At 35.9% G+C, this 14,430-nt stretch overlaps 1 protein-coding gene across 3 annotated transcripts in view; it reads right to left on the bottom strand.

The window, feature by feature from the left end:
• Positions 1 to 14,430, bottom strand: part of SLC25A48 (solute carrier family 25 member 48) — a 78,608-nt gene that overhangs the window by 25,903 nt on the left and 38,275 nt on the right. For all 3 annotated transcript variants that reach the window (XM_044664701.1, XM_044664702.1, XM_044664703.1), the window contains exons 5-6: positions 5,332 to 5,589; positions 1,412 to 1,545 (exon numbers count right to left, since the gene is read on the bottom strand). In XM_044664701.1, the coding sequence (XP_044520636.1) occupies positions 1,412 to 1,545; positions 5,332 to 5,589 (392 nt within the window). The remainder of the gene's footprint in view (positions 1 to 1,411; positions 1,546 to 5,331; positions 5,590 to 14,430) is intronic.

Here is a 14,430-nt window from a genome sequence, read left to right as displayed (position 1 = left end):
TGTGAAATAGATTGGGCTCACAAAGACAAATCTATAGAGATACCTATACATACAGAGGCAGGCACACAGAGACACCAACAGATCTGACACAACACATATAGAAAAACATACAGATGACATGAGCACATATTATTTCACCAGAGTTGCCTCAAGGTAGGACTTAAGCTTTGCCGAATCTGGAGCATGTCTCAGGGGATGGCAATGAGGAATATGTAGGAAGACGAAGTACTTCCATGCAGCGAGTTCAGTATCTCATAGCTATGAATTCCTTGTCAGTATGGGCAAGTCCTGGGTAGAGCATGGGCTAGGATGGAAGGAACCCCTTATTCAGTCTGATATAGGAGAGGCCCAGCTATGGGACAGTGAGGGAGGAAAGAATCTATAGCAAATACCTTCATGCCTATGATACTCCTTTCTACAGGCATAGGATTCCTACAGGCATAGAATCCAAGCATAGGATTCTGCATATTGTAAATAAGTAAGTATTTTTTAAACAAAAGGAAGAAACATTGAACTATTAAAACCAAAAGAACAGGGTCCAATTCTTGGATTTGCAGCTTGATGCTTGTGGTACCCATCTCTGTGGTCTTCAGTTTCTTCATTGGCAAAACAAAGTGGCAGGAACTAATAATCTCTAGAGTCTAGTTCAGCTCTGACTCCTAGGAACTGGCTTGCATATCTTTTGCTTTGGGATAATGGATAATATAGTGGTAGAACTTTAAAATTTTCAAAGCACTTTATATACTTAATCTCATTTATTCCTGTATAAAAGGCTTTCAACAAATCTTTATGATTATAATGATCATCTATTATAGGTGAGAAGTAGCATAGTATAATGGAGAGATGGTCAGCCTTGAAATTAGGAAGATCTGATTTCAAGTCCATCCAGTCTTTAATTCATATAAGCTGTGTGACTGTAGGCAAGTAGGTCACTTAACCTTCCATTATCCCTGGGCAATTATACGAGTTATCCATTTGCAAGGAGAGGGAAGATTTCACACTAGCAGTTCCCTGAACAGACCACAAGTTCAGTTCTCTTTCTTTCCTTCTCCGGTGGGGGGAAAAATATAGTATCAGTAGAATCAAAAGGGACCTTACAGGCCACTTATTCCAACCCCTTCTTTTTTCACATGAAACAACAGGCTTTGAGTGATTTGTTCAGGGTCATCTGCTGAAAATCAATTACAGATCTGGGATATAAACTCTAGGCTGTCTCACTCCATATCCTGGCTCAGGAAAGCCAGGCTTTAGAGAGGTTGAATGATTTGCCTAAGGTCACATAGGAAACCAGTCCTGGAATACAGATTAGATTCTGAACTCCTTGACCATTATCCCTTCTGTCTTAGTAGGACAAAATTATTTTCAACATGAAGCCAAGTACTCCACAAAGTCATACTTCAGTATTGCTTACTTTAAAGCCTTCTTTCTTGTAGCTCTGGATGATACAATCCATGACACCCTTGTACTTATTGCGGTAGACTCCATCTGCTTGGAGTCGACTTTTAACAACATCCATGGGAGTTGCAGTTCCCCATGAAATTGCTCCTACAAAAAGATAAAGACACACACAAGAGTTAGGATGTGAAAGCCCACCATGAGGTTGAAGAGAAATTTTTGACTTAAGTGATTTGTGAGCTTATTTATCTGGTATGTAGGGATTATGATGAGTATCAATGAAGCCCATGCAGTTTGAATCAGAGCTCCATGAAATACTGCTTTAGTAAAAAAAAAAAAAAGGCTTGAGATATCAGTTCACATCCTGGCTCTGGCACTAGTTGTGTGTGATCATAACATCTCACAAGACTGTTGTTAGAGAAATGATATGTAAACTCCAAAGTGCCATAGAAATATGGATGTGCTCGAGTAATTCTAAACAATCTATTGGTAAGAGTGATATGGTGAAAACAGGGGTGTGCTGGTAACAACCAGCTCTCCAAATACATGTGTATATACACATAGCCACACACATATAACATGTTTAACACATATACACATGTGTGCATACATGTACACACATGCAACATATTGTTTTCTATGAATTCTAAGGAGCTTCTTGACTTGTCCTTCATACTCTTTCTTGACTACAATCATAACCATGCCAGGTAACTATAAAATTGGGATGAAGCCCAATTGTAGAATTTGCCATTTCCGAGGTGTAAATATTCACAGTTAGCTTTCATAAGCAGATGTGAACTGTATCCAACATACCCCTGAAGGGAAAGCATTGACTTTAGTGTCAAAGGATTTGATTTCAGATTCCATGTGACTGTGGAGTCATTCAAACTCCATACACCTCATTTTCTTCATCGGTATAATGATGAAATTGGACTAGATGACCTTAGAAATCCCTTTTAGTTTGATAGGTTAAAAAAGACAGTTTTATCATAATATATTTATTTAAACATGCACGAATACAAACCTTCATCATTCAGTTTTCAGTTTTCTCTGACCCTTTATAGCCTCATTTGGGGTTTTCTTGGCAAAGATCCTGGAGTGCTTTGTCATTTCCTTCTCCAATAAATATAGCTATTTATATACATATATGTATTTATGTCTATCTATCTATACATATATACATATATTCATGCAAAGGTTTAACTGTTAAGTTTAACTCAAGGGTGGCCAACTTGGTTGTGTCAACAGCTACCACTCATCAAGACTGTCAAAACAAGCCACTATATATCTTAAAGATAAAGAAGTACCTTTCACCATTTTTTGAACTATTGAGGTAGGCATTTTTCTCTGTTGTTGAATGGTTAGAATTATGGTTCTCAAAGTATTATCTAAGGACCCCTGGTGATCTCAAGACCTTCTCAGCAGATTCACACATTCAAAACTATTTTCATAATAATATTAAGCTATTATTAACCTTTTAAAATATGAAGTCAGATTTCCTTCACATATTTCAATAAATTTTTAAATTAAAAAAGATAGTAAAAGATTTAAAGCAGAAGTCGATGTGAGAATCTAATTGCCTTCTATTAAGCCAGACCATCAAGAGATCTGCAAAAATTTATAAAACAATGCCATCTTTTTCACTATTTTTTTTTTGTTCTGGAAAAGTTTTTTTTGTAAAATTAAGTTATTTTAATTAACTTGTAACAGATTTATTTTTTATTTTAAATAAATTTAAATTTCTAATAAACACATAGACAAAAGCTCTTTGGGATTCTCAATAATTTTTAGGAGTATAAAGGGGTTCTGGAATAAAATATCTGAGAATTCCCAAGTTCGAGTATACTCTTGTATCTCTATATTATCCTATAATTTTAGTTGTTTCAATGAGCATCATATTACTTTGTATTATACTGTCAATATAATACATTGGATCACAGAATATTACAGTTGGAATGGGCCTCTAGGATTGTGATGGGGCTAAACTGGGATCAGAACCCAAGTCTCCTGATTCAAAGAGAGAGAGAGAGAGAGAGAGAGAGAGAGAGAGAGAGAGAGAGAGAGAGAGCGTGTTCAGTCTATAATGGTGTTTTTGGTTTTTACGTGCTCATTTTAAGGTCCACATAGGAAATATCCTATGTTGTCTTCTGCTTTTGCCAAGTCATCCCTGATCAATTGGACAATTTGAAATAGAAATTACCACCAAAGTTTATAACATTTTTTTTTTAAACCCTTGTACTTCAGTATATTGGCTCCTAGGTGGAAGAGTGGTAAGGGTGGGCAATGGGGGTCAAGTAACCTGCCCAGGGTCACACAGCTGGGAAGTGGCTGAGGCCAGGTTTGAACCTAGGACCTCCTGTCTCTAGGCCTGACTCTCACTCCACTGAGCTACCCAGCTGCCCCCCAAAGTTTATAACATTTAAACCAGATTAACTAACATTGATTAGAATTGTCCTGAAGCGCTACTGTGTAAGAGGGAAAAAAAGACTGGCAAAAAAAGTCATTGACTGATCTCATAGACATAAGCTTCCCCCAGACATAGGCATCTAATCTACAAATAGCAATTACTCAGTAATCTTTGCTTTTGGGCTGACTGACAGCCTGGTCACAAACCAAAGGGACAAACTTTTCCATTCAGCAAACATAAGGCTTCTTTTCAAACTCACTTCTTAGGCTTCCATGCAAACATGGAAACTGATAGATTAGGGGGCAGGTAGGGGAAAAAAATGGGAATTAAGGCCATAGTCCAAGTTTTGCAACTGATGCTTACAGGTTCCCTCAATAACAATACTAATGGCTTACATAGAGAGTTTTCCTCATATTTGTCCCATGGTATAACTGGTATTATCATCCCTATTTTGCAGATAAAGAAATAAATTCCCTGAACATGATTGGGGATGTAGACTTGAAACTACCACACCAATGCAACTATCACCAATTTGGAAATAAGTCTTGATTGATGACACATGTTAAAACCAGTGGAAATGCGCATCGGCTATGGGTGAGGGGAGGAGATGGGGGGGGTGAAGGGAAAAGTAAGAATATGAATCATGTAATCATGGTAACTTTTCTAAAAAATAAAAATTATTTAAAAAATAAAAAAATAAATTCCCCGAGATTAGTCTACTTGATCATTGTTACATATTTGAATGTCAGAATCAGGATTCAAATCAAAGTCTTCTGACTGTGGGTCCAAGGCTCTTTCTAATATGTATGCTGCCCCAAATAAAATCTAGATCTTTCCCAGAGCCTCTCCAACCCTAAGCTCCTTTTACTACCAATATATGGGGCCTCTTACATGAGCAAAGAGGGAGCTTCCTCACTGAAAGCTCCTTATACCAGTGATGTCACAGGTCTGGTTGCAAAAAGGAAGGTAGTCAATATGTCCTTGTTGTTTTAGTTAATTAGTTTATATCTGACTCTTCATGACCCATTTGAGGTTTTCTTTGCAAAAAATACTGGAATTGTTCACCATTTCTTTTTCCAGCCCATTTTACAGACAAGGTAACTGAGTAAACAGGGCTAAATGACTTGCCCAGGGTCACTAGTGTCTGAGGCTGGATTTGAACTCAGCTCTTCCTGACTCCAGGCTCAGGACTCTATCCCTTACATCACCTAGCTTCCCACTCCACTTCACATCATCCCAAGTAGCTAGAAGTGTCCCAAAGTGCTTAGCAATTTTCCATAACTGGAGGTCTTCAAGCAGAGGCTAGATGATCTTTTTAGGGATGTTGCCAAAGAGATTGCTCATCAGGAATCCTGCTTAGGGTTTATCTAGATATTTCTGAAGTCTCTCCCCACCAAGAGTTTGTAATTCAGTGCTTCCTAACAACCCTGTTAGGGGATATGAAGGATATGGTCAAGGTATGGCATATGGTTCACCTATTACTCCTTCTCTTCCCTAAGAGGAGTTAAAGAAAGAGGGGTTATCCATACCTGCAATGCCCCCTGCCAACCACACTGAATAGGAATTAGGGGCTGTGCTGTTATCAGGAGTGATCCATTCACAAAGAAACACGTAAGGGATGAAGTAGAAGCAATATCCTGGGACATCCCTTAGCAGCATGGCATTGGCCCCCCGGTAGAGTCCCACTAAGCCCTCCTTCCGGACAATTGATGTCATGCAGTGAATAGGTCCTTGGTACTTAGGTTGGTTCCAAAGCTCCTTTGGTCTGGGCTTCAAATGGAGATCTGCTGCATATATAGGGAAAAGAGGATCACAATTAATTAAACGGCCATCTTTTGTCATAGTCACCCCATACTTGCTTTGTGTTATTCACTCATATTTGTCCATCTGATATTTCACTGCTTCTCTCTGACCCTTTATTACTAAGGGATCTAATGGTTTTTATTTATTTATTGTACCTTCTTAACTTCTAAATACTACAGCTGCTGCTTTTGTTGCTGCTGCCAAACATTGATTTTGGCAACTCTTACACCAAAACATGCCAGGAAAAGCTTCAAAGAGATAAGACTTCTGACATTTGGGCGAATGTTAAATCTTCAGAATCATCTTTGAACAACCAGGATTACATCATTCTCAATCAACACTATTTTTGAAGAAAAGTTGCTAAATATATATATATCCTAGGACAAACTATAATAATGTCAATGAAAGCATCCCTAAAAGGAAGGAAAATCCTGATTAACTGAAAAAACAATTTAAGGTCTTAGGGAGCTGACAACACACACACACACACACACACACACACACACACACACACACACACACAACCAAAACCTGATGTCTGATTTGTAGCAGAAAGGTAAAAGTCTGCAAAGTGGAATATTATATATGTTGCCAAAGGTACTCGCTGTAATTGGATGTTTTTGTTACACTGTTTTTGTCAGAAAGCATAATATAATCTAGGGCAAGGAGGAATGAATGTAAGAATATTCTGCCTCCCTGAAAGAAGTCCTTAGGAAATTCAGTTCTCCTCTGCATGTTTGTGTGTAATTTAATTTAAGAAAAAAAATTTTAAGTACATTTTTTTTCTGTATCTCCTAAAAAGAAATTTGTGGGGATGGAGCAGAGTAGAGTAAATAGTTGAGGCTCAGATGATAACAGAAATTGTTCTGATGCTTGACAAATGAACTGGAAATAGTTTCAGAGATTCACTCAATTTTGGCTGGTCTTGAGTGGAAAACTACAAGGAAAAGCTCAGGCAGTGAAGTCTTCAGTAGGCATACCCTCATTTTAACACCTCCAGTTAGAATAGAAGTGATGTTCAATCTCTCAATTCAATTCAACAAACATTTGTTAAACATAAAGTATGTACAAGGTCTTATCCTAGATACTGAGTATGGAAAAACAAAAATGAAACCAAGAGGAGAGCAATATAAAAAACAAACAGTTAAAACAAATACAAAGTAATTGAAGAGGAAGAAAACATTGTATTCTAACCCCATATGTGAGGTGGGCCATAGGGTAGGGTCCAGGTACAATAAACATTGAAAGTTAAACATCCTCCTGGATTTGACCTTCACTTCTGTACTTGGTAAAACATTCTCAGTCAGTGGAAATGAAACTTTGAGGTTGTGTCATTTTATTCAGGGAAGAAAATCTCTCTAACTTGTCATTTTATCACTGTATACAAGAGGCAAAGGAATCTGACAGCAGTACTCTCACTTTATACTTCCCTAGCTCACGGAACACAATAAATGCTCAATGTATATATGAAAGAATGAATTAAAGTCTGTATAATTCTTTCCCTCCTATCTCTCTGGCCTCTCAATCCTTACACTTCTAGAACTTTATAAGCCTTCTAATGTTCTTTTTTTTTCCTCTTCCTCTATATTAACAATACCCAATGGCTCCAACTTTCCCATGAAAGGCATTCCTTGGCCAAGAGGTCTATGAGCTTTCTGTATGTTACGTAGCCTCTGATTAAACACTGCAGTTGTCTCCTTTTTACTTTGACATAGGCTAGCCCTGCTGTGCTCTTGCCATCTCTTATCTCATTTCCACATTCAGTTTCAAGGCCTAACTGAGTACAAAGTTTAACAAATTATATGGTCCATGAACAAGTATTAGAAACAAAGAAAATACCCAATGATTAGAAAATGACTAAAGGATTGAGGTACATGAAAGTATTATTATGTTTTAAGAAATTATAGCTATGATGAATACAGAGAAACATGAAATCTTCCATCATTTGATATGAAGGGAGGTAAACAGAACCAGAACAACACATACTTAGTAACTAAAACAATGTAAATGAAAAGAACAATAAAATGATGTAAAGTTATAATGACCAAGCTTGGCCTAAAGAAAGGTTGAGAATGCACATCTTTCCCTTCTTTGCAGAGGTCAGTGATCATAAATGTAGAATATAACATATAATGTTGTACTTGTGTTTGGTTGGCTTTGCTAAAACCATTTTTCCCCATTCTTTTTTCATTTTTTATTGTAAGGAATGTAGCTATATTATAAAAAAGAAGCAATATAAAAAAAGAAGTAAAAAATATTTCAGTGGCCCATGTTCTTTGTCTCTTAATAGTCAATTGAACTCAAAATCCATCAAATACTACAGTATTTACAAGGGTGAAATGAATATGACTTAGCCTGAATTAGAATTCTGGCCATGGGCTCATACTGTACTTTTACCTGTCACAGTCAATAACTTATAGTTGGAGGATGATTTGTTTTTTCGTTGACCCGGTATGCGTGCTTAACCAAACACATTCTGTACCTTTTGGTCATGTTTTTCAAAGCTAGTAAGTGATAAACACCTGTACTCAGCATTTTCTCTATAGTGAAGGGAGCTGGACAACAGGTCAGATGAATTCGCCTGTCATCATACAATGCCTCACTGGATCCCATTAAAGACATGGCAGGGGAATGCAAATGTCCCCAAGATCCCCTTTTTGAAGTTAATGGAAGAACAAAGAATTGTGCTTCACTGATCTATACAATGCATACTCTCCTTCACAACCCCCAAACTTCCTCTATGGAAGGTTAGTTTATCAAATGAAAACAATTTCATTGTTTAAAATGATAAGCCTCACTTATCTCATGTTCTTCTCTAGGTAATATAATAATATGACTCAGAAGCCAAGGTTCACAGGAATCAGATGTTAGCATGCTATAGATTTCCATAGTTACTAAATGAATCAAAATGTTCTTCTCAATCTTATTATGATGTTCAAGTGGATGAGAAAACTAACTAGCAAGCCTCAGAAACTAACGATTGTCCAACTAGAATTGTTTGCTTTCTCTTTTATTTGTAAGTTATGAAGAAATTCTTTCTAGCCACTCCAGGATAATAAAGCATAAAATTAGCTTTTATTGTTCATCCAGAGTTAGTCAAGAAGACATTTTTCTAAAAGAAGTCTAATTACCATAAGAGCAGTTGTTACCCATAATACTGATACCTGTTCAATAATGTCTCCAGTGAGCTCTTCCTGCATAGAAAGTAAATGTCAAGAAATAATGCAGAGAAGAACAATGAGAGCCAGCAAAGGTAGGAGAAAGAGGCCCAGGAATGCTTAGAAGTAAGTCACAGGCATGAATCTTTTCCTTTAGGAAAAAAATAACTGGATACTCTGAGGAAAATAGCCTTCCTGCATTTCAAGGAATAAGGAAGACTCATTAGGAGAAAACTCATGCAGTAAGGGTCAGAAGAATAATTTAACTCAATTCAACTAGCATTTATTATGCACTAGTATTAAATACTAGCCATTATTTTAAGTACTGGAGATACAAAAATATAAAATAGTGGCTTCCTTCAAGGAGCATAGGATTGTGGATTTAGAATTGGGAAGGGCCTTCACAAGTCATTTAATCTAATCTCCTAATTTTATTAATCCAGAAAATAAGTCCAAGGGAAATTAAGTGATTTGCCATGTTCCACCATAATTATAAGAAGCAGGATTTGAATGTAGATCTTTTGACTCTAGAGACTATACTTTCCACTGTGTACTGGTACCTCTCTTAAGGAAGTTTCATTCAATTTAAGTGAGGAGGACACCATGAAAAGAGATAGAGAAGTAGCTGTTTTATAAGTTGACAAAATAATAGATATTTGTCTTTCTTGAGGTATGAAACTAGGATAGTGCCAAAGGGTTCCCAAGGCTGTTTAATCTAATGACCACTACTCACTTCTGGTTATTAAAAATGAAGATAAATAATAGTGCCACAAAAATCTTGTCAATTGCTAGGGTTTAAGAAGAACTGGGCAAAATACTTTATCCTTTGGGAGGCAGAAATAGTGTTCTTATCAAGGCTATCAATTGAATATAGAGGCTTCCAATGAAAAAGGCAATTAGGAAAGCTGTTGAACAAAGAAATTTCTGACAAAGGGATATCAATATTTAGACCTGATTTAAAATAAAGGAATTAAGAGTTCCTGGCCAGCTCCTGGAAGAGGGACTGCAGCTAACAAGATAGCAAAAATATAATTGTAATTTTATAAATCTGATCAAAAAAGTTTTAAACCAAAAAGGGAAGACAAAAAGAGAAAACTGCTTACATGTATTCACTAACCAAGATAATATCAAGGGAAGTATCTACAACATGAGAGGGAAAATAGCAATAAAGATGCCCAGTAATTAAAAATCCAAGAAGACATCCAGCAATAAAATCCATGGGCACATAATAGGTAATAAGAAAGATAGAACTAGAGATCCTAAGGTAAGAAATGGTAAGAAAGTACCCATGACTGAAATGAGACAATTCAAAAGGAAAGGACTAAACCAAGGTATTAGAATTAAAAAGATATATACTAGTGATAAAATCTGGATGATCAATGGAATGAGAAGCAACCAATATTGTCATAGCAGTAGAGTAGAGACTCTCTGGACAGAAAGGGAAAATTGGTAAATGCTTCTGGAGCCTGGAGGGTTGACATACTATTTGAAGGTTTGTTGAAGCATTCTCTTTGTTATAATCAACAAACGATAGCTACATAATGCCTAAAATTTTGCATAGCCTTTGAAATATAGTATCTCATTGTCTTACTAGAACAAATGAATAACCCTCTGAAACAGGTACAATAAGTTCTAATATCCCCTTTTTTACAGATAAAAAATTGAAGCTCCTAGAACTTAAGTGATTTGCCAAAGACCATATAGTTAATTAAATTTTAGAAGCAGGATTTAAATTAGGTCTTATGGACTTCAAGTACATAATGGTGTGCTGCCTCGCAACTAATAAATTCTTCCTTGTCTTAGCAATCATTTTATCCTTTCAAAGAAGAGGAGCTGAGGAAATTTTGGTTCTGTACCTGATTCTAATCAACAGGGAGGAAGAGGAAGCTGACAGAGAACTGATGTGAAATTTGGAGCTAACTGGACACAATGGAATATCTCAGTATTTGTGAAGGAAAAAAAAACCTGACAAAATATAATCTAGATTTTGGAAAAAGCACATACACAGTTCAAAAGTGCTCAGAAAAAAAATGGATAGTATCTCATGGCATGAAATTATAAAGGAGAAATAAGTCTAAAAATAATGGGAAATTGTAAAAAATAAAATTTGGAAGAGACAATAACAATGGAAAAAACGTAAAACTAGTTAAATCGAATGATGTGGACATCCAGAAGATTCACTGCCTAACATGGGTGTGTATGTGTATATGTGTGCTTTAAGTACAGAACATGAAAATAATGGAAGGTAATGTAGGATGATTGCAAAAGGATTTCATGATCCAATCCCTGAAGCTAAGCTTGAGCTGAAACTTGTTATCACAGACTGCTATTGGTTATGATACTGTTGTCATTCCCAAACCATGTTCCATACCAACTTGTGCCTCCTTGGGCACTTTTCCCTCCAAAACAGGCACAGAAGAACTGAGAAAGGGCCTGCTTCAGATAAGAGGTCTGAGACCAAATGTGGTATTCTGCTTCTCATCACTCTTCTTACTATTAGCCTGGTTTGATGCATAAGGTGTGTCACTAGGGTCTAGACTCTTGCATAATCTTTTCTGGATTAATGTATTACCTACTACTTATTACCATAGTCAGTCTCTGTCTTTGTCTCTCTGCCTTTCTGTATCCATTTATTTGTCCCTCCCATACCCTAGCTGAATCTGTTTCTTCACACCTTCTCCTCCACTCCACAACTCCATTTTCTTGGATCACCCCTCAGTCACCTTTCAGAGACTAGGCAAGGAAAAATCAGGGAAAAAAATGAAATTAAATCATGCAGTATATGATTAAATCAGAAAACATAAATTACTTAGGGAGGGGGAAAGAAACTCCCCATTTAACAAAGAATTTTAGGAAAATTAGAAAGTAGTTTGGCAGAAATCAGGTGTAAACTATCATACCTTATGTTATACTTCACAATAACTTTTAAAAGGATATAACCCTTTAACATTAAAGATCATACCATAGAAAAAATTAAAAAGAAACAACTTATATTCATTTCACAGCTTATGTGTAGGAGATGTATTCTTAACAAGGGTAAAGAGGATTACAAAAGATGAAATTAAGAATTTTGATTACATGAAACTGAAAAGCTCCTGCACAAACAAACCTAATGTACCTAGGACAAAAAAAGAAGTAGTCAGAAAGGGAAAAAATTCTTTGTATTATTTTTTTCTGGCAAAAGTTTGGTATCCAAGATATACAAACAACTAATATATGCATATGTATGGGGATGTGTGTGTGTATAAACTTAAAACGGCTCTCAAAATTGCAAACTATGAATTTTATGACAGAATACTCCAAATTACTAATAAGAGAATTTCAAATCAAAATAAATTTGAGATATCATCTCATACCATGCAAATTGGCAAAGATGGAGAGATATTTTCTGCGCATTTCATGTTCTTCTTAGATCACTGTTGGAGTTGTTGGGGTTTGGGGAGGTGGAGATGAACTGTATTACTTCCTCTGCCATCTTGGCTTATTTCCATCTAACTGATATAGAGTGAAGCAAGTAGAAGAATAATTACACAATGACTCTAGTATCATAAAGAAAAACAACTTTGAAAGATCTAATCAATACAAAGACTAGCCACAATTTTATAGAACATTCAACAAGAGGTACAGAAAGATATATGCATTTATGGATAAATCAATATTTGGCTGTGTTTTATGTGACTATGCTATCTTGTTTTCTAATGGTGGTCCCTCATTTTTCTAATGCATAAACTGAGATCCAAATATATTAAGTTATATTTAAACCCAGAGAAGGTTTTTAAACCCTGATCCTCTGATTTCAGAAGTGCTCAAATGGTACAAAGCTGAGTTGGGTAAATTATGGGAATCAGGAAGAAAATTTTTAACAAAAACTCTCGGGGGCAGCCGGGTGGCTCAGAAGATTGAGAGCCAGGCCTAGAGATGGGTGGTCCTAGGTTCAAATCTGGCCTTGGACACTTCCTAACTGTGTAACTCTGGGCAAGTCACTTAACCCCTATTGCTTAGCCCTTACCACTCTTTTACCTTGGAACCAATATACATTATTGATTCCAAGACAGAAGGTAAGGATTAAAAAAAACCAGATCTCTGCTAGTCTGACAGCTTTTAACTGAAATTTGAAGGAACAGGGAGAAGAATGACACCCCAAACCCATAAAATTGGATGCTATAAAAGGCAATAAATATCATATATGAAGAATAGTAAGATCATATTCCAGAGAGGACTTTAGAGACCACTAAACCCAGAATACAAAATCCAAGATCCAAAGAGTTACAATAACTCAAGTTTAGACTTGAAAGAGGAAGATGGGGAACAAAATAGATGTATATTGATTGAAGAATGGCTAAATTAATTGAAGCATCTGAACATGATAGAATATTATTTTGCCATGAAAAAATATAATTTAGAGAAGTCAGAGAAATACTTAAATGAATTGATATATAGTGAAATAAGAACAAGGAAAACAATATTTTAATGGCTGCCTATTACAATAGTCAGAAAGAACAAAAATTAAAAACTGAACACTAGTAATTTATAATGATCAAAATTTGCACTTAAAGAAGAATTGAAAAAATGCACTTTTCTCTGCTCTTTCCAGAGGTGCAAAACATTGTTTTTTCTGTCAGACCTGGTTAATGTGTTGGTTGTTTTTGCTGAACTGTTTTTATCTTTATTTTTTAAATCTTTATTTCAGAAGATGAATGACTAGGTAAGGAATGGGTACTAGAGTGACATTCAGAAATGAAGGCAATGTAAAAAGCAAATGTGATCAATAAAAATAAGATTTTTTAAAAAAGAAAGCCCCAGAGAGCAGATAATGAAATATATTTCTCTTCTAACCAGAAGATGTTGAGGAATTACAAGGACATGTAGACATCATGTCAGTCATTTTTTCCCCTTAACTTTTTTTCTTATTCACAGTTTAATAAGGAAGAGGCAGGGAGTTAAAAAAAAAGACTGAAATATAAAGACAAAGAGACATCAAAAACACTTTAAAAAAAAAAGGGAAAGTAGGCAGCAAAATGTTGATAAAAAAGAAATTTGACTTATAGAGCAGATATGCCCAAAGACATATCTGCCTCTATTATAACCCTCTCCTTCCCTTCATTTAGTTTTAGACAAATACCTCTGGTTCTCAATGGCTAATTTGACTTCTATTTTAGTGATGAGAGAAAGCTGAGGTGTTCTGCTGTAGCAGCCCACATCATTTGCTAAATGACTTTTGGGCTTTCTGGCAAAAAACAGGAATGAGCAAATATTTGTTCATTTTATTTTGCTGCCACATGAGAATTCTTGAAGTTTCTTTAAATGAAACTCTTTTTATTAAACACTGAAGGTGGAGTAGCCTGAAGAAGGCAGCAGGGATTAAAAGGGACTTAAAACACTACTCCACTCGAAGTGGAAAAGATTCACAATTCATAAATATGGTATAAAATTTTCTACTCAGAAAATTTCTACTCAGAAAAAAATAGAACAGGTTTCCCCACCCCCCTGCAACAAAGATTAACTTTCCCTAAAAGAAAGATAAGAGAATCTTCTCCAGGACTAGATTGGTTTCTGCCTCCCATGATACAGTTTTCCTGATTATATAAGGGAAGGAAAAGAGAAAGAAAGAAAGAAAGAAAGAAAGAAAGAAAGAAAGAAAGAAAGAAAGAAAGAAAGAAAGAAAGA

This window comes from Gracilinanus agilis, chromosome 2 (genome assembly GCF_016433145.1).
Source record: "Gracilinanus agilis isolate LMUSP501 chromosome 2, AgileGrace, whole genome shotgun sequence".
Lineage (NCBI taxonomy): Eukaryota > Metazoa > Chordata > Mammalia > Didelphimorphia > Didelphidae > Gracilinanus > Gracilinanus agilis.
This window is presented reverse-complemented; position numbering and strand designations above follow the sequence as displayed.